The sequence below is a fragment of the Colius striatus genome, chromosome 6 (genome assembly GCF_028858725.1).
Source record: "Colius striatus isolate bColStr4 chromosome 6, bColStr4.1.hap1, whole genome shotgun sequence".
In the NCBI taxonomy this organism is placed as follows: Eukaryota; Metazoa; Chordata; class Aves; order Coliiformes; family Coliidae; genus Colius; species Colius striatus.
Window position 1 is genome coordinate 4,799,629 of NC_084764.1, and position 24,859 is coordinate 4,824,487.

General features: G+C 60.5%; 1 protein-coding gene across 5 annotated transcripts; it reads right to left on the bottom strand.

Annotated features, from left to right (window-relative positions):
• LARGE2 (LARGE xylosyl- and glucuronyltransferase 2) lies at positions 1 to 24,823 on the bottom strand. Of its 5 annotated transcripts, none has more exons than XM_061998476.1 (16): positions 24,654 to 24,823; positions 19,765 to 19,925; positions 8,533 to 8,706; positions 7,383 to 7,645; positions 6,953 to 7,035; positions 6,597 to 6,720; positions 5,980 to 6,151; positions 5,749 to 5,853; positions 5,448 to 5,560; positions 5,221 to 5,346; positions 4,991 to 5,146; positions 4,750 to 4,907; positions 3,199 to 3,477; positions 2,834 to 2,980; positions 1,500 to 1,695; positions 1 to 1,413 (listed from the first exon to the last, which is right to left on the bottom strand). In XM_061998476.1, the coding sequence occupies exons 3-16, from the start codon at positions 8,630 to 8,632 to the stop codon at positions 1,216 to 1,218; spliced, it is 2,220 nt and encodes a 739-aa protein (XP_061854460.1). In that variant the 5' UTR covers positions 8,633 to 8,706; positions 19,765 to 19,925; positions 24,654 to 24,823; the 3' UTR covers positions 1 to 1,215. The 5 variants fall into 5 exon arrangements, with proteins under 5 accessions (XP_061854460.1, XP_061854455.1, XP_061854458.1 ...); XM_061998471.1 differs by having other exon boundaries at positions 4,750 to 4,913; positions 24,654 to 24,822; XM_061998474.1 differs by lacking the exons at positions 19,765 to 19,925; positions 24,654 to 24,823 and adding an exon at positions 11,966 to 12,069 and having other exon boundaries at positions 4,750 to 4,913.
• Between the last annotated feature and the right edge of the window lie 36 nt (positions 24,824 to 24,859).

Sequence of the window (24,859 nt, forward strand, 5' to 3'; positions counted from 1 at the left end):
TGAAAAAGAATAAAAAAAGCTTTAATTTAAACATTAAATTAAACAGAATGAAGCAAGAGGTGCTTGTGCCCTTGTGTTCCACAGCCCACGCTCTGCCTGGCTCCTCCCAGCTGCTCCCACCACGGACGGAAATCGTCTTGCCAGGGGAAGAACGGCAGAGACTGCAGCAGCAACCGGCCCCAAGAGCCTCCAGGGCCACCAGCAACATCAGCCAGGAGGAAGAAGGGATTGAAAAGAAACCAACCAGAAAAGGAAGAACCCCAAAGCCCAGCTGCCCTAATCATTTAATTCTCATGAGGAAAGTAGGAAATAACTAGCGTGAGGAAAGCAGCGCATCCTCTGTGCTCCAGTGTGTGACAGCAGTGGGACAGTGCCCCTGGCATGGGCATGCCCTGGATGGCCACAGCTGCCCTGCCCAGGGCTGGGGAGGAGGACAATGGGCTCCTGTCGGGAGTGGCTCCAAGCATATGCTGGCCCATGGAGCTGCTGGTTTGGCCATGGCATTGGCTGGCAGCCTGGCAGAGGAGTGCCAACCCCAGAATGGGGCTGCTCATGGGTATGGCTGCTGCCAGCCCTAGGGCACAGGGACAGCAGACAGCCCAGCCTGCCCTGGGAGATCATCCTGCTCTGGGTGGCTCCCACACCACCAGTACCAGAGACTCTGCACCCCTACAGATGAGGAGTAACACGATGTCACTGTTGGCAGCCAGCCTCGATCCAGGCTTCAACCGTGTCACCACAGCTCCCGGTCCCTGCCGGCCTCTCCTCATCCATCCTTACAATGCATGTAAGGATGGATGCATCCTTACAATGCATCCTTACAATGCATGCTTACAATGCATGCTCTTCAGCCTCATCTCCCCCTCAGCAGAGCCCCAGAGGGGTGTGAAGGACATCGGGACCCGGGCCCACAGAGCAGAAGTTCAGCTCACAGGCCTCCGGAGGAGATGAGGCGAGCTAATGAAGGCTGAGAATCCACTCCTGCTAAAACAGGGGAGGGAGGAGCCCCATCCCCCCTGCCCCTGGCACGGGGAGGCTCCCCTGTGACACAGGAAGCTTGCTGCTCCGCACAACCACTCGGTCGCTCCGCAGCAGCTTCGCCCGCAGACCCTGCCCGTGCTGCCATCTGCGGGCGTCCCTGGGCCGGGCTGGGGAGGCTGGCTGTGGGCTGTGGCCCCGAGCCCTCGCTCCATCCCTCCTGCAGCTGCCCGGGCGTCAGGGGCTCCTGTCGGCAGTGAGGTACTTGAGGGCGGCCGCCCCGTAGCGGCGCGACAGGTCCTGGTGGAACTCGTCCCGCAGCGCCTGCAGGCAGCGCCGGTACGCCGCGCTCAGCCGGAACTTGGAGATGTCGAAGCTGGGCGCGTGGGGCATGTGGATCATGAAGGCGTTGGGCAGCACCAGCAGCTCGTACTCCTGGGGACGGGGCAGAGGTTGGGTGGTAGCCACGCAGCGCTCCCGCCGGCCTCCCCACGCCCGCCGGCAGCGGCCCCCTGACCCACCTGCGCGTCCAGCTCCATGATGTGCGACACCTTGTTCCAGCCGAAGCCCACGAAGCGCTGGTCGTAGCGGGGGCAGTCGCGCCTCACTACAACGTAAGGCTCGAAGTCCGGCTGCCAGGCCACGCGGTACGGCACCGTGGCCGTGCGCCACTGGGCATAGTCCGTGGGGGCATGGCCCTTGGGCCACACGTGGTACCTGCAAGGAGAGCACAGTCAGCACAGCCTGGGGCAAGGCCTGTTCAGCACCTTCAGCAATGACCTGGGTGAGGGGATGAAGTGAGTCAGCAAGTTCCCTGATGGCACCACAGCAAGGTCCCTGATGGCACCAAACTGGGAGCACTGGCTGATTCACCGGAGGCTGTGCTGCCATTCAGCTGGATCTCAACCAGATTGAGAGCTGGGCAGAGAGGAACTTCATGAGGTTCAACAGGGCAAGGGCAGAGTCCTGCAGCTGGGGAGGAACAACCCCCTGCAGCAGCACAGGCTGGGGGTGACCTGCTGGAGAGCAGCTCCAGGAGAGGGACCTGGGAGTGCTGGGTGATAACAAACCATGAGCCAGCAACGTGCCCTCGTGGGCAAGAAGCCAATGGCAGCCTGGGGGCATCAAGGAGAGTGTGGGCAGCAGGTGCAGGGAGGTTCTGCTCCCTCTCTCTTATGCCCTCGTGAGGCCTCATCTGGAGCCCTGTGTCCAGTTCTGGGCTCCCCAGCTCCAGAGGGACAGGGAACTGCTGGAGAGAGGCCAGTGCAGGGACACCAAGATGATCAGGGGACTGGAGCATCTTCCTTATGAGGAAAGGCTGCAGGAACCGGGGCTGGAGAAGACAACACTAAGGGGGAAACCTCATCAACATGTGTAAGTACCTAAAGGGTGGGTGTCGGGAGGATGGGGTGACACTTTTTTCTGTTGTCTCCAGTGACAGGACAATGGGTGATGGGCATAAGCTGGAACCTGAAAAGTTCCACTAAATACAAGGAGAAACTCCTTTGGTGCTGAGGTGAGGGCGCCCTGGCCCAGGCTGCCCAGGGAGGGTGTGGAAGCTCCTGCTCTGGAGGTTTCCAAACCCACCTGGACACGTTCCTGTGTGACCTGCTGGAGGGGAACCTGCTTTAGCAGGGGCTTGGGCTGGATGAGCTCTAGTGCTCCCTTCCAACCCCCACCATTCTGTGATTCTATGAATAGAGAAACCAGGGAGAGCTGGAAGCTCCTTGGGACAGACAGAGGAGGCAATGCATTCTCTGAGCCAGCTGTCACAGCCCCCAGGGCACAAGAGTACAAAGCAGCTTGTGCTGGGTGTGGCAGCCCCATTGGACAGCACAGCAACCCCAGCCCCTACCTGAAGGTATAGAGGGAGCCCATGTCCAGCATGGAGAGCAGCTCTGCTTTGGATTTGGGGAAGGTGAGGCGGTAGTGCAGGGTCTCAAAGGCCGGCACGATGAGAGCTGCCTTCCTCTGGGGCAGCTCCAGCTGCTGGATGGAGTTCCTATGGCGGTAGGAAGGGTGTGAGCTTTCCCCATGGCTCAGAGCTTCCTTCCTCAGCCCTTCCAGCCTGCCCAGAAGGGCATTCATGTGTCCAGACACTTTGTCAGGGCGCTGAAGGGACTGAGCATCTTCCTCATCCACTACTGTGTGACTACAGCAAGGGCTGGATGCCCTCCTGCACGGTGAGAGCCGGGGCAGCCGGGCTGGAGGGAGCCTTACCTGAGGTACTCATAGAGGCCATACATGGGCAGGAAGTCGATGTCGGTGAGGAAGACGTAGGGTGTCTGTGCGTTGGCCAGGGCCACGTTGCGCAGGAGGTTGATGGGGTAGAACTGTCCCTCCCTGTACACGATGTGGTAGGCGACGTTGCGGCGGGCGCCCAGAACCTCCGAGGCCTGGGCGTAGCGCAGGAACTGCTGAGCCTCCGCGTCTGACAGGTACAGAGCCAGGCTGATGGGGCCAGCCCAGTGCCTGCATATGGCCTCCAGCATCTGCAGCCTGACAAGCAGAGGGCACAGCCTCAGCGGGAGGCCTGGCCTGCCTCGGCAGCAGCCTGGCCAAAGCCTGCCAGCGAGCAGCCTGACAGCCCAGCTCAGCACAGGGGGGGAAAGGAATCATGGAATCATTGTGGTTTGAAAAGACCTTTCAGATGATGGAGACCAACCCCTCCCCTCACCCTGCCAAGCCTAGCACTAACCCACGGCGCTCAGCACCTCAGCTCCACGGCTTTGGGATCGCTCCAGGGCTGGGCACTCCCCCAGCTCCCTGGGCAGCCTGGCACAGGGGCTGACAACCCTCTCAGGGAAACAGTTCTGCCTCAGCTCCAATCTCAACCTCCCCTGGGGCAGCTTGAGCCCATTTCCTCTTGTCCTATCATTCATCACTGAGGAGAAGAGACCGACCCTCACCTCACTACAACCTTCTGTCAGGCACTTGCAGAGAGTGATGATGTCTCCCCTCAGCCTCCTCCAGGCTGAACACCCCCAGCTCCCTCAGCTGCTCCCCATCACACTTGTGCTCCAGCCCCTTCCCCAGCTCCGTTGCCCAGCTCTGGACACGCTCCAGCCCCTCAGTGTCCTTCTTGTAGTGAGGGGCCCAGAACTGAACCCAGCACTCGAGCTGCAGCCTCACCAGCGTCCAGTACAGGGGCACAATCCCTGCCCTGGCCCTGCTGCCACACTGTGTCTGACACAAGCCAGGATGCCCTTGGCCTGCTTGGCCACCTGGGCACACTGCTGCCTCATGTTCAGCCCCTGTCCATCAACACCCCCAGGTCCTTTTCTGCAGCACAGCTTCCCAGCCCCTCTGCCCCAGCCTGTAGCATTGCCTGGGGTTGTTGTGGCCCAGCTGCAGGACCCAGCTCTTGGCCTTCTTGAACCTCAGACAATTGGCCTTGGCCCATCGATCCTATCCAGCTCCCTCTGAGGACTTTCCTGCTCTCAAGCAGATCTCTGCTCCCACTCAGCTTGATGTCATCAGCAAACTGACTGAGGGTGCACTTGATCCCCTCATCCAGATCATTGATACAGACTCTAAACAGAACAGGCTCCAGCTCTGAGCCCTGGGGAACATGCTGGTGACCAGACAACAGCTGGATTTAACTCCACTCCCCACCATCCTCTGGGCCCAGCCATCAGCCAGTTCCCCACCCAACACAGACTGGATCCATCCAAGCCATGAGCTGGATGGCCTCCTTGCTGCTGTCTTTCAAGTCCCTTTCAAGCCCCTTGGAAGCTCCCAGAGGAGCAGAGGAGGTTCAGCAGCAGGTACCTGTCCATGGAGAGCTGGGCCACGAGGGTGACGTCGGTGGGCTCGGGGTGGGCCAGGAACTCGTAGTGCAGGAAGAAGAGGTGCACGCGGTGCTGCGTGAGGTGCTGCCGGCGGAAATCGTAGCAGGGATCGTCCTCGTCCAACTCCTCCAGCGCCTGCTGCAGCTGCCAGAGCCGGGAAGGTGAGGGAGGGCAGGAGGCCCATGTGGGGAGCTGAGGGATGGGGTGGTGCTGGCCCCCACCTGGTCACTGGGAGGGCTGGGCACGCTGGCACAGCCAAAGAGCTCCCTGCGCAGCAGGTTCCCGTCGTACTCCAGGAAGGTCAGGTAGAGGTTGCGGAAGAACTCCACGTGCTTGTTCTTCACCCGCAGCTTCTTGGGCGAGTTCCAGTGGATGACCTGAGGGCAGCAGTGTGTCCACCCCAGCCTCCACCCAACCTTCACCCAACCTCCACCCCAGCAAACCCACCCACCTTGAGATCCGAGACCTCGGTGTAGCACTGCTCGGAGCGGGTGTGATCCGAGAGCTGCACGTTCCAGAAGCAGGGCAGCCGGTACACCAGCGCCGGGTTCTGCTTGATCACCGCGTTAAAGATGTCCTGGGACAGAGGGAAAGCTGGAGGAGGGCTGCCTGAGGAAGGCACGGCACTGTGCTCCAGCAACACAGCAGGATCCACCAGCCCAGAGAAGGGCCCCTCACCTGGTCGGCCAGTGAGGTGGAGAGCATGCTCATGAGCTCCCGCTCTGCCGTCAGCCGCCACATCTGCTCCCAGCCCAGGCGACGCAGACGGTCGAGCAGGAGCAGGATCACCCCTGGGTGCCAGGAAGGAGGAGGAGGAGGGTGCTGGGTCACCCAGGGAGCACCCAGCTCCTGGGACACACCGCTTCTCCGTGCCCAGCCAGGCGGCCCCTCATGCCCAGCAGCCTCCCCAAGCCATGTGCCAGCCCTAGCTGGGCACACCACGGGGCTGCAGGGCCCACCCCAGGCAGCTCACACTCACCTGTGTTGAAGCCACGTCCCAGGGCTGGCCACGGCTTGTGGTTTTTCCACAGGTTGCCCAAATACCAGTCGCTTTGGTTCTCCACCAGCCCAATCACCTGCTTGTCTAAGGAAACAAGAGGGATGTGGATGCAGCCCGTCTTGCTGCGGGTTCAGAGGGCCCAAGCGAACCCACCGTGCTGGGGACAGGCACCCAGGCCCTGCCAGGGCCCCAGGGGCACCCTGGCCTCACCAGAGAACTTCCCAAAGACAGCCCAGAGCTCGGCGATGTCGGTGGCGAAGGTGATGTCGGTGTCCAGGACGATGACCTTGGAGAGGTTGGGGGGCAGTGCCTTGGTAAGGGTCAGCTTCATCAGCCCGTAGATGCCGGAGTAGTGCTTGTTGGGGATCCACGACACCTCTGGCTGCAAGAAGAGGGCTGGGTATGGCCTCAGGGCTGGGCACGGCCACGCACTTCCACTGCCCAGGCTGTGCATGCCCGGCCCCTGGGGAGCCAGCCCAGTCTGCAGCACCTCCTCCAGCTGCACCACACACCTCTCTCCCCAGGCCTTTCCCTAGCTGCATCTCCTTCACTCTCACGCTGGCCTGGCTCTTCCTCCGGCCACCAAACCCTCCCTGGAACCCCTCCATGTTTTGACACTCAGCAGGAGACCCAGCTCCACTGCGCCAAGGGGCCTCCCCAACCTGCTGGCACCAGCCCCGCGCCCCGCTTCTCAGCTGGACCAGTGCAGAAAGGGAAGCAGGTTGAGTGAGGGACCAGCAGGAAAGGAGTTAATAAACCTCCTTCTGCTCGCCCCTGTCTGCTGCTCCCCTCTGAGGGACGGGGCAAAGCAGAGGGCAAGTGCCTGCCTTCAGGTCATCGGCGTTGTAGAAGCTGACGTGGACAGAGGGCACCATCCAGGACTGGAAGAGGGTCTGGAGGATCTGATGGGCCACTGAGTCGGTGATAAAGTGAAAATGGAGGGGATTTTTCCTGCCAAGGACAAGCACAGCGGCACTCAGCACCGCAGCGGGAGGAAGAGGACATGGATCCCATCCCTCCCACCCTGCTGAAGGACAGACGTCAGCTGAGGGGGCAGACAGAGGCAGATCAGCCATCTAGGGGAAACAAATCCCCCTATGGCCCTCTAAGCAGTGGCACAGAGGGTAGAAAGAGGCCCTAGGAGCCCCTCTCTGCCCCTCCAAGCATGGCCCCTGCCCATTACCTGTGGAAGAGGATGGATTTCACCAAGGTGACCACATCCCGGCTGGCGTTGTGCCCGGCGCAGACGATCGCAACGTGCAGGAGCTGCCCAGAAACAAACGGCACCTTTTTGAGACCAGGCGCCCTCCCCGCTGTCACAGGGGCCTGTCAGCTCCTCTCCAGGGCTGTGCTACGGGGAGAGGCTCCAGAACCCAGCCCTTCCCCCGAGGTGGGCCCAGTAGATGGGACTGGGCATCTGGGGGCCACTCCTGTGGAGAAGCAAGACACCCGCACCCAGTGAGCACTGCCCACCCAGCCGCCCAGGAGGCTGGGACGAGGCCTCAGCGTGGCCAGAGCACAGCGAGAGCAGTGCCAGGGGGGCTGCACACCCATCCCCATGCAGGCAGGGTCCCACCAGCCCACCCACCGACCCGGCCGCTGCCCTCACCCACCTCGCACTTGTGCACGGGCCGCTGCCTGGGGCAGGCTGTGCCGTTGCCGCTCTCGCCCCGGGGAGGGTCCCGATCCTCGGCGGAGGCTCCCCAGGCCGGGCTGCCCTCGTTGCCCTCCGCCGGAGCCGGAGCCTGCCCGAGCTGCGAGCGGAGCTGCTGGTTCTCCTCCTCCACCCTGCGCACCCGCGAGGCCAGAGCCTCCCGCTCCAGCGCCCGCGCCGGCTGCGAGCCCAGGCACGGCGGCGGCAGCAGGAACCGGCCGTCTGCGGGGACAGCGGCGCGTGAGGGGCTGGGCGGGCAGAGAGGGGATGGCGGGCACAGGGGGGCAGAGCCTCGGGGGATAGGCACCAGCACAGCCCAGCTGTGCCCAGCCGGGGCCATGGCTCTGTGGGCCTGATCTGACTGTGACAGGCCAAGGGCATCCTGCCTTGTGTCAGACACAGCGTGGCAGCAGGGCCAGGGCAGGGATTGTCCCCCTGTGCTGGGCGCTGCTGAGGCTGCAGCTCAAGTGCTGGGTTCAGTTCTGGGCCCCTCACTACAAGAAGGACACTGAGGGGCTGGAGCGTGTCCAGAGCTGGGCAGCGGAGCTGGGGAAGGGGCTGGAGCACAAGTGTGATGGGGAGCAGCTGAGGGAGCTGGGGGGGTTCAGCCTGGAGGAGGCTGAGGGGAGACATCATCACTCTCTGCAGCTACCTGACAGGAGGCTGTAGTGAAGTGGGATTCAGTCTCTTCTCCCCAGTAAATGAATGACAGGACAAGAGGAAATGGGCTCAAGTTGTCCCAGGGGAGGTTGAGATTGGAGCTGGGGCAGAACTTTTTCCCTGAGAGGGGTGTCAGCCCCTGTGCCAGGCTGCCCAGGGAGCTGGGGGAGTGCCCAGCCCTGGAGGGATCCCAAAGCCGTGGAGCTGAGGTGCTGAGGGCCGTGGGTTAGTGCTGGGCTTGGCAGGGTGAGGGGAGGGCTTGGACTCCATCATCTTAAAAGTCCTTTCCAACCAAACCAATTGTGTGATTCTATCCCCAGGATGCCTCTGGAAATGCAGAGCTGAGGTGCACCTGCAGTGGTTCACGTGGCCAAGGCCTCTGCCTCCCCTGCCCACCCGCTTCAGCAGACTGCCCCTTGATCTGGGAAAAAAGAGCAGGAGCCACTCACATTCGAGGCTGCCCACGAAGAGGTAGAGCCAGGAGAGGAGGACAGCCAGGGTCACGGTGGCGAGCAGCAGCTTGAGCTTCGTGCGCCAGGAGCGCAGCATGGTGCGCCGGCGGGACGCGGGCGGCGAGGATCAGGTGGGCAGCCCCTGCCCGGCTGGCCCCAGCATCCTAGAGCCTGCGGGGGGCAGAGTGGGGAGTGGGATGGCACCAGCATACTTGTACCCCACACCCAGGTGCCTCACAGGGCCCCAGCGGGAGCTTCTCCCATCTCTGCTCCCTCCAGGATGCCCTTCCCCTCCCCAGCACCAGGCTGGCACCTTCCTGGGGCTCTCCCACCACCCTGCCACGGCTGCACGGCTCTGGGGGGACCTCAAACAGGAGAGGAGGGAAGGAGTCCTGCAAGTGATTCCACTCCAGCCCCGTTTCTTGCTCCTTGCCATCCCAGAGGTGAAGGGGAAAGAAGGGCGTGCTTGCAGGAGAGGAGCGAGGCTGCCCTCCCTGCACAGGGTGGCTGGTCACGGGGTGGTTAATGGAGCCTGCCCTTGGGAGAGAGCGCAGGGCCCTCCCCCACTGCTTCTGCCCGCTCCTGAGATGTGGCCTCAAGGACACGGTGGGCGGGTGGGAGCACGGCCCACACGGGGCCAGGCACGCTGGCTCTCTCCCAGCCCTCCCACAGGCAGGCTCGGAGGGGAACTCCCCTACCACAGGTCTGCCGTGGCCCAAACGCCTCCCCCTCTGCTCACAGCCACCTGTCCCAGCAAAGCTGGGTGGAAAAACCCCACACTAGCTTCCTGACATGCTGTGTCCACGGCTCAGGCTGGGAGCCCTGGCCCCGCTGCTCCAGCCATGCGTGCAGCCCTGCTTCACTCCTCAGCTCCCCAGCCAAGCACAACTGCACACTCCCCTCCCTGCTCCCACACCCCAGCCCAACACTGGGCACAGAAAGCTCACCTCCACAGAGCCCTGCCCCGGGATCCAGGGAGCCAGGTGCCAGACAAAGACCCCACAAAGCCAGGGAACACCACTCTCTCCTCCTGCTCTCACCCCTGCCTGCCCGCTGCAGCTCCTCTCCCCAGCCCTCCCCTCCCTGCAACATCTGGAGGCTCAACAAAAGCCACTGTGGGGATGAATGGGCCGGATTAGGGTCTGCTCCCCCCTGCACACACCCCGCTGGAGCCCATTGATGTGCAGATAGATGCTCATGGGGCCACCAGTGCTTGAGGGGGTGGGGAGGACAGCACCCTGAGCAGCCCCTGGGGCCAAGGTGCAGATGCCTTGCCCATTGCAGGAATTGCTTGCCAAGGGCAAACGGCAAGCTCCAAGCTCGCCAGGAGCAGGGGATATGTAGCAACAGGCTCAGGCTCTGCAAGGCCACCTTAAATCCCCAGGGAAGGCAGCCGAGCCCCAGCAGCAGCAGGCATAGCCCCCTTCTCAGGGTGAGAGGCTGGGCTGAGCCCCACTTTACTGCTCTGTAGAGCAGGGAACCAGAATCACGGAATCTTAAGGGAAGGGACCTCGAAAGCTCATCCAGTGCAACCCCCCTGCCAGGGAAGGGGGAGCTGCAGCACAGAGCCCACCCGGCCCACGCACCCCTTCTCCCTGCCATGGCCCAGCGAGGCCCCTGGCCATTGCTGCCAGCCTGGCTCCTGTCCCACAGGGCCATCTCCAGCCCCTCCTGCCCGCCCCAGGCACCCCCAAACTTTCTGTTGAGCTGGCAGGGGGTGAGGCAAGGCGAGGGAGGTCAGGAGGGAGGTCAGGCGGCTCCGAGCTGAGTTGAGCACAAATGAAAGAGAGAGAAGGTGTTGGCACACAGCAGCCCCCTCCTGTCCCTGTGGCCACTCGCAGGGCTGCTCAGGGCAGGGGACAGCACTCTGTCCTCACCCCGCTACCGGGAAGGCAGTTCTGGGGGACAGGATGGGATCAGCAGCAGGCCAGTGGCCACAGACACTGAAGGGCTCCATCCATCCATCCCTCCATCCATCCCTCCATCCCCTACCACAGCTCTCTCAGCACTCCCGCCGCCCCTTCTCCCCCTCCTCACCTGCCCTCCCAGGAGGCCATTTCCTTACCTGCTTTTTCCCTCCTCCTCCCCTTCCTCCTCCTCCTCACCAGCCAGCTGGCAGCCCACTGCTGCTGCTCCCTCCCGGGGCTGCCGTTCCCTGGCCTCCCTTTACTCCTCCCTTTTAGATCTGACACTTCCCCCCACCTCCTTCCCACTCTCAAACCCAAGCTCCTCACCCTCCCTCCACCCCCCGCACACCCGACGCTGGCCCCCCTTTCTGAAGAAGAAAGAACAAACAAAACAAGAGATTAAATTCGCTTTCTACTCAAGAGCCCCCAGCGCCAGGGGCACGGAGTTGCCCAAAGTAAGTCGGGAGGAATCCGCCCGCCCTCCCTCCAGCCCCCTTCCCTCTCCCAGCCCTCAAACATCGCTGCTTTGCTGAGATAAAGGAAGCATCAGGATTAATTCCCCCCTGCCCAGCGCCTGCCTCCTCCTTTCCCGGGGCAAGTGCAGGCTTTGTCCTCACAGGGAGATCTCGGAGGGGGTGCTCTGGAAGGCAGCAGAGCCTACCCCGTCTCCCTGTGGCTCCCCTTCTCATCCCAGCCCAGGATGCAAGTATGGGGGTGCAGTCCTTGCTCCCCAGAGAGAACAGAAGAGAGATCTGAGCACTGGCCCCTCACCTGGACGGTAGGTTTGGAAAGGAAAGAAGAGCTGCCCAGCCTCTCATCGCCCGGGTTTGCTCCAGTTCAGCGGAGAAGGGGGTTCCCGAAGAGTGAGGGCAGCGTCCCCCAGCCCTGCCGAGCCAGCAGGGAGGAGCTGGGAGGCCGGGCTGGGAATGCTAACTATGCACAGACGGGCTCTACCTGCAGCTCTGCCCCCTGCACCCGGCCCCAGGGCTGGGGAAAGGCTGCAGGGCTCCTGCCCGGAGGCCAGAGCAAAGGAGAAACCCCCAGCCCCGCTGTTCGCCTTGGCCGTAGCCTTGGCCTGGGCAGGCGGCTGCAGGGGCATGTGTGGAGAAGGCAGGGAGTGCTGGGAGGAGGCAGCAGGCACAGGGATTAGGGTGCAAACTGCCTGCATAGCAATTGAGATGAAACGTTCAACTGCTCCCCCACCCCATAAGCCACGGGAGCAAGCTGTGGCTGCAAGCCCCAGCCTGCCTGGCAAAGGGAGAGCAGCAGCGGCAGGCGCCGAGCCCCGGGGCAGGGGCAGGCTGGGCCTCCCCACCCAGGCAGCGCCGCATCACTGCCGCGGGAGACGCATTTACCTCCCGCTCAGGCAGCTCCTGCTTGCCCTTGCAGAGCCTCACTTACAACAGGCAGCAGCTCCTCAACAGCCCAGCACACAACCTCCCCCAGCGCTGCCCCTTTGCCCCCACTGCCTGGCCCAGGGACACACGCCGTCCTCTCCCTGCCCCGTGGTACCCATCACATACCAAACCCTGCAGCTGTGCCATTGTACTCATGCTCCAGGGAGAAGCCTCCTGCTCCAGGGCAGGGAACCTCCTCCTGCTCCAGCTGACCTCATGCTTTTCCTGGCCTCCTTGCCTTGCTCAGGGACAGGCTGAGGAGGAGGCATTTGAGCATGTTTATGGGGATGGGGAGGAGATGGCAAGCAGGGAGGCAGCTACACAGCCTCTCCTCCCCCCGGGGAAACATTAAAGGCACAGCAAGTGCAGGGCAAAGCTGGCTGAGGCTCCTGTCCCGGTGCTGCCCTCCCTCCCTCTGTCCTCGGGCTCCTTGTGAGCTCGGGCAGCGGTAAGATGAGAGGTTTCCCAATACTGCCAGTTTCCAAGGCCGGCGTGAGGGTGCGGGGCACAAGTGCTGCTTGCAGCAGGTTACCCTCCCTCCCCCACGCTCTCCCTGGGAGCAGGATGAATCAGGCAGGCGGCAAATGGGGCAGAAAGAGGCCCCCAGGCTCCCCTCTCTTGCTGGGAGAAGCTGCCGGCACGCACAGGGGAAGGGGCTCAGCCTCACCTCGTGCCTGGACGCTCTACCTGCAGTGATGACAAGGAGATAGCCAGGGGACAGGGACTGCCAAGGCAGCAGAGCAGGGCAGCTGCACAAACACTGGCTGCATGCTCACAGCAACCTCAGCAGCGTGGGCAGGAGCCCACGGCTGGCTGCCAGCAGGACACCCCTCCATGCAGAAGCAGCCTTTGCTCCCGGGACGATGCTCCCACCCTGCTTCCCCCAGCGCTCACCCCTGTGCTGGCACCCTGCTCCTCCGAGATCCCTCCTTTGCCTAGGAGCGTGGCTCAGCCCCACTGGCCTTCGCTCCCCCTGGCCTGGGGACTATCAGGTGAGCAGTTAATGTTTAGGGAGAGCTGGCAGCAGGAGCTTTCCCATCGCATCAGCACGTTTTCCCTGGCCCTGCAAGTGTAGAGGGGAGCAGCCTTGTTTCCCCCTCCCAGCTCTGCAGCTGGCAGCAGGGTGGGCATCTTGGCCCCTTGTCATTCCTACAGCTACTGTGCACCTGCAGAGGGGATGCTGAGGCACAGCAGGGCTGCAGCAGAGCTGAGTGGCACAGGGAAAGCCCCAGGCTTGCTGCTCCCATCCCGTGTTCCCCCAGGCAGTACCAGTGAAGAGCTGGCCCGGCTGTTCCTGCTCCAGAGCTGCAGCAGAGGAGTGATTTCACAGCCACACTCTGCCTGTTGTCTGTTGTACTTACAGAAACTGCAGTTCCTTCTCCCAGGTCTCTTTTTTGGAGCTGGGAGAGCAGCAGGAGTTCAGCTGATCTGCTTAGAATGCCCCAGCAGGGGCACAACATTCAGCTGCCCGGGCTGCCAGGAGGTGAGGAAGGCAACTGGGGACCAGCTCTTTTGCACTTAACAAAGAGATGGTGAGGGACAGGCTGGTCCCAACTTTGAAGCACCCATTTGACAAAGTGCCTTAGGGTTGGGGTTGACCCCCTTTCCCCCCTCCCCAGCCCAGGGGAGCTGTGCCAGCCGGCGGATGCCACGCGGGCAGCACTGGAATGTCCAGAGGCGGAATGGAATTCAGCCAGGAGAACAGGATTAAAACCCCATGCTCCGGATTACCACACCATCCCTCCCTCCCTCCCTCCCTCCCCAGTCTCATGACAAGCAAAATTGAAGTCAGTTTCCCCTTTGTATTCCCCCTGGGAAGAGCAACCTGTGGCAGAACATTCTAGAGATGGGATCGAGCAGCAGCCACAGGGCTGGATACCAGCACGTAAGGCTGGGAAGGAACAAAGTGTCCTCGTCTCCCCACCATCACCAAGCTGCAGAGACAATCCCAGAGAGGTGAGGATCTTCCTGGGACAGCAGTCAGCTGTGCCTCAGTTATGGCTCAACCTCGTGCATCAAGGTCTCCTTGGGCCTGTAAGACTATCGCCACACACGGCTCTGCTGCTGGAAGAGTTCAGCAAAGGTCACACTGAAAAGCCACCTCCTCTCCTCTGACAGAAGCACAGCACTTGGGGAAAAAAGGAGCCAACAGTCTCTGAAGGGTGGTAGTTGAAGCTCTGAGCTAAGGCAGGGACTTTCATCACCCAGACTGTTCCCTTGCTTCCAGAGGAAACGAGCAAGTTGAAGCTGGGTCTGAGAGAGGAACACGCCTCGCTGCTTACCTCTCCACAGCTGAAACCCCAGGGATGCCTCAGGGAGCAGCTCCTCTTGGCAGGGACTCCTGCAGAGGGACTCCTTGGAGAGAGTGGGCTGTGCAGGGCAGACGTGGGGAGCCTGCTGCCAGCGTGCCAGCATTGTGTAGGAGGGCTGATGTCTATCAAACCTCCTGCTACGCTTACAAGTTGAGCAGCTGCGTTTTGCCACAACACCCCAGGGCTGTCCAACCCTCCAGCATGGCTCTGGAGCGGTTCACCTTCCCCCAGCGCTCTGCCAGCCCTGTACCCATGATGCCAGGCTCCAGGAGATGGAGCACACGCCTGTCCTACTGAGCCTGTTTCCTGCACAGCCTGGGGAGGGGTACACCAGCTTTGCTCCAGCCTGGCACCTGCAGGTGACCTCAGTGCATCTTCTCCCTGCCAACATGCTGCTGAGACCCCTCCCCAACAAGGTCATGGAGGAGTTACCTGTTCAGACACATTGCTTCCAGCTTTTTCCCCCTGGATGACAAGTTGGTTGATGCCAAGAGGATACTGGGTGTAGATGAAGCATCAACACAGACTGGCCTTTCCCTAGGCCTGAAGGGGCACAAACCTGACTCAGGACAGATGCTGTGACAGAGCTTACAATCCCAGATCAAAGCTTTTCCAGGTGGCCTGCTGTCCAGCCCATGCTGACCACGCCTGGGCACCATGCAGGAGCGCTGCAAGGGACAGGAGGACGCTGCCTGCCTCTTGAAACAGAAGAGGAGCAGCATTTGGGCTGATCTCCAGCTCCTGTGCTGGGATTAGGTTTCTAAACCCTGCATTTTTGCTGACAGCTGTGCTGCAGCTAATGGCCAGCTCTGAATCCATTAGGTTCACTGCAGCCCGGTCTCCGAATGTGCTTTGGGCATCAATACCTGGTCACCCACTTCCTGACACTTCCACTGCAGTTGCTGGGCCCAGAGCTGAGCAGGGCCAGCAGCCAGGACCTCCTGCCTCCATCCAAACCCTCTGCCAGCTCTGGCTCTGCCCTCAGCAGCAGCAGCACCCAGCAGCCATCACGCCCCATGCAGCAAAGGGGTGGCAATTTCACCCTGTCACCTACTCATGTGCTAAAATTTCCACTCATCAGTCTCCACAGGTATGGACTGACGTGGGATTCCCAAATCAACCTGTTCCCCTGGATCACAGAATCACATTACAGTTGGAAAAGACCTTTAAGATGATGGAGCCCAATGCCTCCCCTCAGCCTGCCAAGCCCATCACTAACCCACGGCCCTCAGCACCTCAGCCCCATGGCTTTGGGATCCCTCCAGGGATGGGCACTCCCCCAGCTCCCTGGGCAGCCTGGCACAGGGGCTGACAACCCTCTCAGGGAGAAAGTTCTGCCTCAGCTCCAATCTCAACCTTCCCTGGGGCAGCTTGAGCCCCTTTCCTCTTGTCCCATCACTTATTACTGAGGAGAAGAGACCAACCCTCACCTCACTACAGCCTCCTGTCAGGTAGCTGCAGAGAGTGATGATGTCTCCCCTCAGCCTCCTCCAGGCTGAACCCCCACAGCTCCCTCAGCTGCTCCCCATCACACTTGTGCTCCAGCCCCTTCCCCAGCTCCATTGCCCATGGAAACACTTTGCTGAAACACTTTTGAACAACCTGTGCCAGGAGCTGCTCCCCAGTGGGACAAGACAGGCCAGACCCCAGCACCTCTGGGCCAGATCTAACCCCCTCCATGTGCTTGTGCAACATTAATTAGGTTAATGACAGATTAAAAAAACACAAATAAAGGAGGCAAAGGGACTCCCAGCAACTCCAGAGCAGCTCTCTGCCTGGAGAAATCCCCAAGGGGCACAGACGCCAGCTTCCGTGCCACCTCTGGGAGGGTGCCAGGGGCACGGCTGGCAGCCAAGCCCTCAGGTGCTTGCTGGGCCTTGTCACCAGCAGAGCTGGGGAAGTGGTTTTGGCTGAATAGTTCTTGATTAGAAACCACAGTTTCCAGAGAGCTCTGAGCTATTTCGAGCTGTTTTGTGAGTTGACAAGTTCTGGAGGGGAACAAACCCGCTTTTGTTTTCCAAGCAAAAAGTCTCAGTTTGCATTGTACCGTTTGAAATTGAGCTGTGTTACACTTAAAAGAAAAGCTAGAAGGTCTCTCAAACTCAGCTGTGTTTAGGGTGGGGTTTTTTTTTTCCCCTCCAGCTTTTCATTTCAGGCACCAAATCAAGCAATTAATTATTTGCTCAGCTCTGCTCTCCAGACAAGCTGCACGAGCCAAAGGGCTGGAGCGGTGCTGAGGAGGCTGTTGGTGTTTTCTGCTCTGCAGGCTCCTTTCAGACCTCAGCTCCAGCTCCCTCGAGGCCAGTAAGCACTGGAGGAGGAGGAGAGCAGTGCCCTGGGTGAGAAATGGCAGAGAGCTCACAGACAAGGCAGCCACCTGCTTGAGGGTACACAACCAAGAGCTTGCTGAAGGATGGGCCCAGGAGCAAGGCTCCCCATGCAATCTGCCCTCCACAGTGCAAACACATCACACTTCAACGTCCCTCACTAGTCCTGCTGCTACCTGGCACTGGAGAAGCTCTTCCAGAGCCACACTTTGCAGCAGGGAGCCAAGCACACAGCCAAGGAAAGGCCACCCCCTCGCTTCTCCTGCCTGAGAAGCAGCTGTGCCACAGAGGAGGCCGACAGCCAGAGCTCACCAATGCAGCCTCCTGCCTCATCCATCAGGGACTGGCCCAAACTGGGAGCTCTGGCCAAGCAGCCACTCCCATGTCTTGCTTGCCCAGAGTTATTCCTGGCACCGGTTGCCCTCGGTGCCCAAGCAAGGCTGAAAGCAAAGCTCGTTCACGGAGGAATGGAACAGCTGCACTATAAATAGCAAAGCAGGATGGTTCAGGGCAGGCTCTGAAAAAAACCCAAGCAGCAAGAGTGTTGTCCACTCAGTATGCCCTGGGCATCCTGCAAGGCCTGAAGTGATACCTGTGCTACAGAGAGGCTTACACATTGCAAACAGGCTGTCCTCTGCCAACACTGTGCTGCCTGGGCTAAGAGACTGCAAACTTATCAGCTAAAAAACCAAGCAGATGGGGCATTCTGCAAAGTGGCAATGAGGCAGAGGCTGATGGGGGAAGTGATGGATCCCAGAGGGGAGGCGGTTCCCAAAGCTGGGCAGTGGGAAGGAGAACGCTCCCAACACCCAAACTCCTGACTGAGGATTCCCAGCACTCCTCCCTTCCTGCTGCTCCTTGTGTTGCCAGCCCTGGGAACAGAGTTAAACCCCCAACTCGCACAGCAAAGGACAAAGGCAGGGAAGAAACGGCACGCCTCGGCTCAACCAAGCAGCAGATGAGCAGCTCAGGACAAAAGCTCACGTCTCCTGCAACCCACAGGAACCTCTGTGCAGCACCCAGCCTGCTGCAGGACAGAGGCAAGAGTTCAGCCCATCCTGGGACCATCAGGGTCGAGTTTCCCTCCTACCTCCAGGCAGAGTTTTATCCTTCCCACCAGCCTCATCCTCCCAACTCCCTCTTCCCTGCTGGTGCCTCCATCTGGAACAGCAAATACTCCACTTTCCCCTTCACACTGACAGCATGTGGTCTCTGAAGGGATGTCAGCCTTCACAGATGAGGATAAGACTGGCCTGAGAGGGAGCAGGGAGCGTGGGGAGAGGGGTGTGAGCAGAGGGAAGGCACAAGCCCTGAGCCCAATCACCCAGGGTATAAACACACTGGCACAGGAAAACAGCTGCTTCTGCTGACACGAAGTGTCTTTGGTCAGAAGAGGAGGACAGCACTCAAAAATCCCCCAACCCAACACACCAAACCCTTCTTTTATTGCTGCTGGAGCACCAAAACCTGCCAGGGCACAAGAAGCAAAGGCAGCCAGTGCTGACTACAAACCCACCTTGAGAATCCTGGAAACCCACAGCTCACATGCCCCCACGTCCCAGGGCTCAGCCCTCGCCCTCCCTCCTCTGCACAACAAGCAAGAGGAGAGGTAGAGGTCTCGAGTTTGGCTGAGTTTCCAACTTTGGGGACAGAAGCTCGATAAGAGACTGGGCAGGATGTGAGCACCCATTGAGGAAGAGGATTAGCAACCCTCTAATCTGTATATTTTGGAGTCTAAGCACTCTACTGTGCTCTCTAATTAAACCACAGGGTGCAGAGATTGCCAGAAGGCGGAGGGCAGGGAGGAAGAAGGGAAGGAAACGGAGGTTGTTCCTCCTGCCTTAAATGCAAGGGTGGGGTGGGGGGGGTCACTAGTGGGGATGTATTTTACCTCAAGTGAGCATCCTCTTCCCTCCCCTGACCCAATGCACAGCAGGGCTGAGGGCAGGAGGAACGGGGCACGGCAGAGGAGGGAGCGAGGGGCTCCGTCAGATGCAGCTTTACCTGCAGCAGCCTCACCTGGCCGGCCAGCACTCCCCTCCCCAGTCCCCTGGGAAGCAGCACCAGCCTCAGAGGCCACTGTTTGTCTCCACAGACCTGTCTGCACAGAAGGGCCTTGTTCAAGTGGCTTATCTGGCTCCAGGCTGGGGAGGGGCTGGTGCCTGTGCTGCCCTGGCACTCGGGCAGGGCGCCCAGCTCTGTGCCAGCCCTGTTTGGAGCTGCCTGGCAGGGAACACTGCCCTGGCACAGGTAAAGAGGGAACCCTTTTACTGCAGCCCGTGACAAACAAAGCAGTTCAAACAACGGGCTGCTTCCCTCAAGCTGTGTTCAGGCCCACGTGGCAGTGCCAGGAGGAGGTGGTGAGCCCAGGCCTCAGCTCCTCTCGCTGCTGGCACTTCAGCTGGCTGTGGGGACAGCCTCAGAGGTGAAACTACCTCAGCAGTGGGGACAGGGGAGCTGATGGCAGAGCTGAGAACAGGGAAGGGCCTCACCACCTCCCAAAACGCTCAGCCTCCAGCTGAGGCAGAGCTGGGGTGGGGGGGTGTGCGTGTGTGCAGGGGCAGGCTGTCACCCCAGCCACCCTCTCTCTTCCCTCACTCCTATTCTTTGGAATTCCTCTCTTCTGTTTGCTTTGTTTCAGCCCTCAATGAACAGGAAGAAAAGGGAAGGAGCCTTGACAAATCCGATCAAGGCGCAGACACGCTGAGGCTCCCTCCTGCTGGCGTGCCAAGGCCTGCACTAATGAGGGGCAGGGCAGAGAGAGGTGGCCACCGAGAGAACAGTGGCCCCACAGATATGCCTGGGGTAAGGCACAGAGGGAATAGAAGCTGCTGGGGCAGAAGAACACTAGCACCAGCTCTCAGCCTTCGGAAAGGGGTCTTCCCATTTTCCCCAGCCCAGGGAGTTTGTTCCAGCTCCTGAGCCCAGGTCCCAGCCACCCACTGCCCACGCTGCTAGAAGCACAGCAGTGTTTGGGGAGAAGGAGCCTGTTCAAGGGAAGCTCAACAGAAACAGCCATGAGGATGGGAGCACGCTTTGTTCCAAGGATTCATGCAGGGAATCTGATCTTTCCCTCCAGAGCAATGGGCCACAGAGTGCCAGTGTTGTCTCCAGAACCTCCCCATGGGTCCCAAATGCTCCACGTGCCAAGTAGAGAGGAAACCCACAGAGCCAAGACCTTCTGCCACACAATTATCCCCAATTTACCAATCTGGCTGCAGAAGCACTAAGGCAAGGAAGGAACAAGCATGTGTAAAGCATCTGCCTAACAATGGAGATGACTGACCTTTGGAGGCTGCCAATGCTGCAGGGGTACCCGGGCACGGCTGGAGAAGCTGGTAAGGCCTGGTGGCGGCGGTGAGGGCCGGCCTTTAACCAGGGATCCTCAACTTGAAGGGCAGAGAAGACATCTCAGCTGTACTTGAGGGTTGTGGAGCTTGCTGTCATCTGAAACCCAAAAGGCAAAGAGTCACGTGAAGAGCTGCTGCAGAGGAGAGCTCTGGGGACAGGCCCCTGCACAGCCGGGAGCGTCGTGGCTCGGCAGCACCCGACACCTTGGTCCTGTCCCCTTCCCTCCAGCCTGTCACAAAGCACAGCTCAGCGTCAGCCAAGAGAGCTCAGATACTCTGCCCAGTCCCAGACCAGGACACTGCCCTGTGGCACGTTCCCCACTCACCCAAGGAAGGCTGCACACGTGGCCCCAGAAGTGCTGTCAAAGGCACAGCCCCCCAGCTCCATCACAACACACACGAGTCCTCACACCGGCCCTCCGGCGGGACAAGGAGCTGGGGGAGGGACACAAGCTCCCCTGGCCCCTTCCCAAACATGAGAGCAGCAGCAAGTGTTCAGCTTGTGAGGCACTGGAGGGATTAACTATCATGCCCAGTAACCTGAGCCCCTGTGACATACCCTGGGCAGTCCCAGCAGGGCAGCCAAGAGAGTCCATCCAGAGAGATGCCCCAGGGGGAGAGAGAAGGGATAAAGGCAGAAGAGAGAGGAGGCAGGAGATCCTCCTCTGCTGGGATCTCGCCTTTCCTCCAGCTGCCATGGAGAAGGGCTTACCCACACTCTTCAACTGCAGGCTGGAGTGGGGTGAGCCCTTCTTGCAGGAGACTACAGGGATTATCACGTCCTTATCGGGAGAAAGCCTGACCAGAAGCACAGAGCCAACACGCCGGGGCAAAGGAATCAGAGAGGAACCCCTGCTTTTGATTTAAAGCCCCTCTATCCACACATCACTGCTCTGAGATGCAGGAGGAACAGCACATCGAAGCAGGTAAAACCTACCAAAACCAAAACCATCTTCCTGGTCTGTCCTACCTGTTTTAAAACCCCAAAGAGAGAAGTGAGTGTGCAGCGTGCTGGGCACCAGCCGCCTTGGACCGCTCTAGCCACAGCAAACCCCAGGCCAGCCTGGCACAGCACAGTGTGAAACGAGGGAGGCAATAGCAATCCCAACAAGGGCCAGGAATAAGAAATGGTTTACAGCTGCTACCTGACTGGTGCAATCTGGTGACTCCAGCAAAGACGTACAGCACCACGGCTGCTCAGCAAACCCCTCCTCCAGCACCAAAGCCTGATGCTGCCTCTGCTCTGTGAGGCTCCTCCATGTAAGGCCACCCTGGCACACGTCAGTAAACAGCAACCTATCCCCTCCACCACTCTCATTCCAGGAGAAGGGCTCAGGGGAGCTAGGGTGAGGCTGAGCAAAAAGCAGATCAGAAACCACAAGCCTCCTCCTCCCCTTCACCCAAAAGCCGTCGCAGCACCCTCTCCCTCCAGCTGCATCTCTCCCTTGGAGTGTTTCCAGTAACTGAGGCCATCAGAGAACTGCATGTCCAGAAGTATTTTCCAGCTGCATCACATGGTTATTAAAAGGATACAGTCTCTCCCTCTTGGCCTTTAGCACGGGCAGATTTGGGATACTACAGGAGAGCCTGCACATGGCTAATGAATGGGGGAAGGGAGTTACCCAAGGAACAGCCTGGGACTCTAAATGGCTTTCTGGAAAAGGCATCTGGAGGCAGGAGGCGGTCACTGTCTCACAGCAGGGCTCTGCACACATTGCCAGACGTGTTGTTCCTCCTGGAAAGCCAAAAAAGAGTCTCTCTCCCGAGATGCCAAGTGTCAGCTAAGCTGGGAAGGGCAGGGGCACCCTGGCAGAGAACAGCAACAAAACGCCTCCCAGTCAAAGCACGCATTCAAAGGCCCCTTAAGCTTGTTTGACCTGGGTTCCCCTTCCCCTCAGACGACTGCTTCAAGCATCAGACCTGTCAGCAGCACTTCAGGAGCTCAAGGACTCCACCACCCCTGCCAGCTGCTGCTTTTCCAGGCCCCAGGCTGTCGGAAATCAGAGGTGCAAGCTGCCATCACCACGCCGGGAGCCTCGTGTGCCTCCTTGCCCTTGTCTCCTCATTTGGACAGCGATTTGGAGCTCTCCTGAAAAGTGCTTGGCCTCCAGGGAGATACCAGCCAGTGAATCAGGCCTTCCATTCTAGGCAGGCCTCATGTGTCAGGGACTAAAATACTCCCTGGACGTGCCTCCGTCTACTGGTTATTTGGAGCGAGCCCCAGTTTATCCGTGGCTGTCCCAGAGCATCGGCTGAGCTCATCCACAAGCAAACTGACGGCCCCACCGCCGTGTGGGAGCTGAGCAGGGCAGGAAGGGATGCCCCAAGGAGACAGAGCCAGAAAGGCCATCTCATCCCAGAGCAGACAAGATCCACATCCCTGACCTCGTGCTCCCAGTTTGTTTCTTTCCCTACCATTAGTGCTGAGCCTGCACCTCTCAGCATCAGGGCACAGAAGCTCTTTGGCCTCAGTTCCAGCCAGGGGATTGCCAGTAAGCATGAGCTCGTGGCACCCTGGCTGATGGTAAGTGCTGAGAAAGGAGCTGCTCACAGGTCTTTCTGGGTACAGCTGAGAGAGAAACTGCCCTCTCAACCCAGCCTTTTACCTCCTACCCACCCCCTACCATGGGCACCATAAGCCAAGGCAATTTAATTTCAGTGCCACCAAGATGATGAGGGGGAACTGGAGCATCTCTGTAATGAGGAAAGGCTGAGACCTGGAGCTGTTCAGCCTGGAGAAGACTGAGGGAGGACTTGATTAACACTTCTCAGTATCTAAAGGGTGGGCATCAGGAGGATTGGACAATGTTCTTTTTTCCTGTGACAGGACTGTGGGTGATGGACATGAGCTGGAACACAAACAGTTCCACTTAAACACAAGGAGAAACTCGTTTGGTGCTGAGGTGAGGGAGCCCTGGCCCAGGCTGCCCAGGGAGGGTGTGGAAGCTCCTTCTCTGGAGGTTCCCAATCCCACCTGGACACGTTCCTATGTGACCTGCTGGAGGGGAACCTGCTTTAGCTCTGGAGCTCCCTTCCAACCCCCACCACTCTGTGATTCTACAAAGTCTTGCCCAGTGTCTCGGGCTCGCTGCTGCTCTGGGAAGCCTCTCCTCCTACAGGGCTCCCTCGCAGTGTATTTACCATGAAAAAGCAGCATGGTGCTACTCAAACTGTCCTCCAAACTCTCTCACTGCAGGAAAGAGGAGAAAAGAAAGTGAGACAGGACAGACAGTGGATCAGATGGAAGCCGAGGGTAAGGGATGAAGAGGAAACGTCTGCCAAAACGCTTCTTGCTCAGGGACAGCACCACACTGTCTCTCTCTGCCATTCAGAGCAGCCCAAGGACCTTGTGCATCAAGCTTCACCTCTGGCTGAAGACAAGGTGTCTTTGGCAGTCTCCTAGGCAGCAGGCTCTCAGATTGCTGTCTGGCAGAGGCAGAGCTTCTCCTTGAAGGGGAGCAGCTCCACCAGTCTGCACTGGATATGCCCCTAGAGTCACTGGCAGCTCACACCTACCCCCAACAACCTGTCAGGGGCTCCAGCTGCTCTCCCCCTGCCCTGGTGGAATTCACGGGAGCTCGCAGCACTGCACGTGAACGCAAAGTTGGGTGGAATCCACGTGATTCCGACTAAAAAGGTTTGTTTAGCGCCGGCAGTACCTCGTGCCCTGTTTGAACTCAGCCTGCTGGAAAGCAAACCCTCGGGGGAAAGTGGGGGAAAGAGGAGACATCAGAAGGGATAAAGTCCCTGCTCATGCTACTGTAACTCTCACACGGGAAGCTGCCGGCACACACTGCATCCATTGTGTGGAGGTAACCGGCCAGGAGGAAGGCGGCACAGCTCGGCACAGCTCCGTTTGCACTCGGGAGACCTGCGAGAGGCCACGAAACACCCTCCTCGCACACCCTGAGAGTGTCGGCAGGGAGCAACCCCGCCGCGTGTGTCCCGCTGCCGATCTTTGCTCTGCAAGGTGTGCCGAGGGCCGTGCAGCCGGGGCAGGGCGGCCCTTCGCCTCGCAGCCTCGGCGCCGGGGAGCGGCTCTTCCCGGCTGAGCGGGGCTGGAGCCCGCGTCACGGGCTGCGGGGCCGAACCCTCTTTCTGCAACAGGCTGCAAAGCCGGGTCCCACGCCCGTAAAACGGAGCGGTTAGAGCTTAAGTGCAGCACAGACAAGAGGGTGATTGTTGCCGTGCGAGCCCTGCGTGGGCTCCGCGAAGGAGCCGGCGAGCGCTGACAGCGTGGCTGCGGCCACCTCAGCGCTCTCTCCTCTCGTCCGGCCCCCCCGGTCCCACACGTGCGGTTGGCAGGGCCCCAGGCTCACCCCAGCCCCGGGACAGCACCTCGGCGAGCCGGGGGCTGCCGCTGCCCCCTCGGTCACCTTAAGGCTGCCCGAAACGAAGGGACGGCTCCATCCGAGCAGCCCCTCACGGCGCGGGGACGGGGGAGCAGAGGCCGTCCGGGCTGTGACGGCGGCTCCACGCTCGGGAACTTTATTGGAGCCGCCATCGGGACCCCCCGGGCTGGGGGGGCAGAGAGGGGCGGCGGGGCAGGGGGGGACGACACCCAGCCAGTAGCCACCACACCGTCGCCTCCCCCGAGCACGCGTCTGTCCGCCCCCAACCCAAGCCCACGGATCAACGCGTGCGCCGACCCCCGCCCCGCCCGGGGCACGTCCCGCTGCCGGGGCTGCCCCCAGAGCTAACCCGCAGCCCAGCTCCGCGCCGGGCAGCGACCGCGTCCCCCTGCGGGACGCCGGGCGGGGGCAGAAGCCCCGATCCTCCAGAAGCTGGTGAATTGTCTCCTCCATCCCCCTATAACGCCCCGTACCTGCGCGGCCGCCGCCGCTCCTTTAAACGCCCGCACCGCCCACCGGGAGCTCGGCTGGGCTCGGCTCCACTCGGCTCGGCTCGGCTCGGCTCGGCTGGGCTGGCTTCGGCTGGGCTCGGCTCGGCTGCGCTCGGCTCGGCTGGGCTCGGCTCGGCTTGGCTGCGCTCGGCTCGGCTGGCTTCGGCTGGGCTCGGCTCGGCTGGCTC

Excerpts from the sequence above, each read along its gene's own strand:
- LARGE2 (XM_061998471.1), bottom strand. The coding sequence starts at position 8,632 with ATGCTGCGCTCCTGGCGCACGAAGCTCAAGCTGCTGCTCGCCACCGTG. Across the intron at positions 7,646-8,532 it reads CTTCGTGGGCAGCCTCGAAT|ACGGCCGGTTCCTGCTGCCG; the intron begins GTGAGTGGCTCC and ends CTGTCCCCGCAG. Across the intron at positions 5,347-5,447 it reads CCACCTCACTGGCCGACCAG|GACATCTTTAACGCGGTGAT; the intron begins GTGAGGGGCCCT and ends CCTCTGTCCCAG.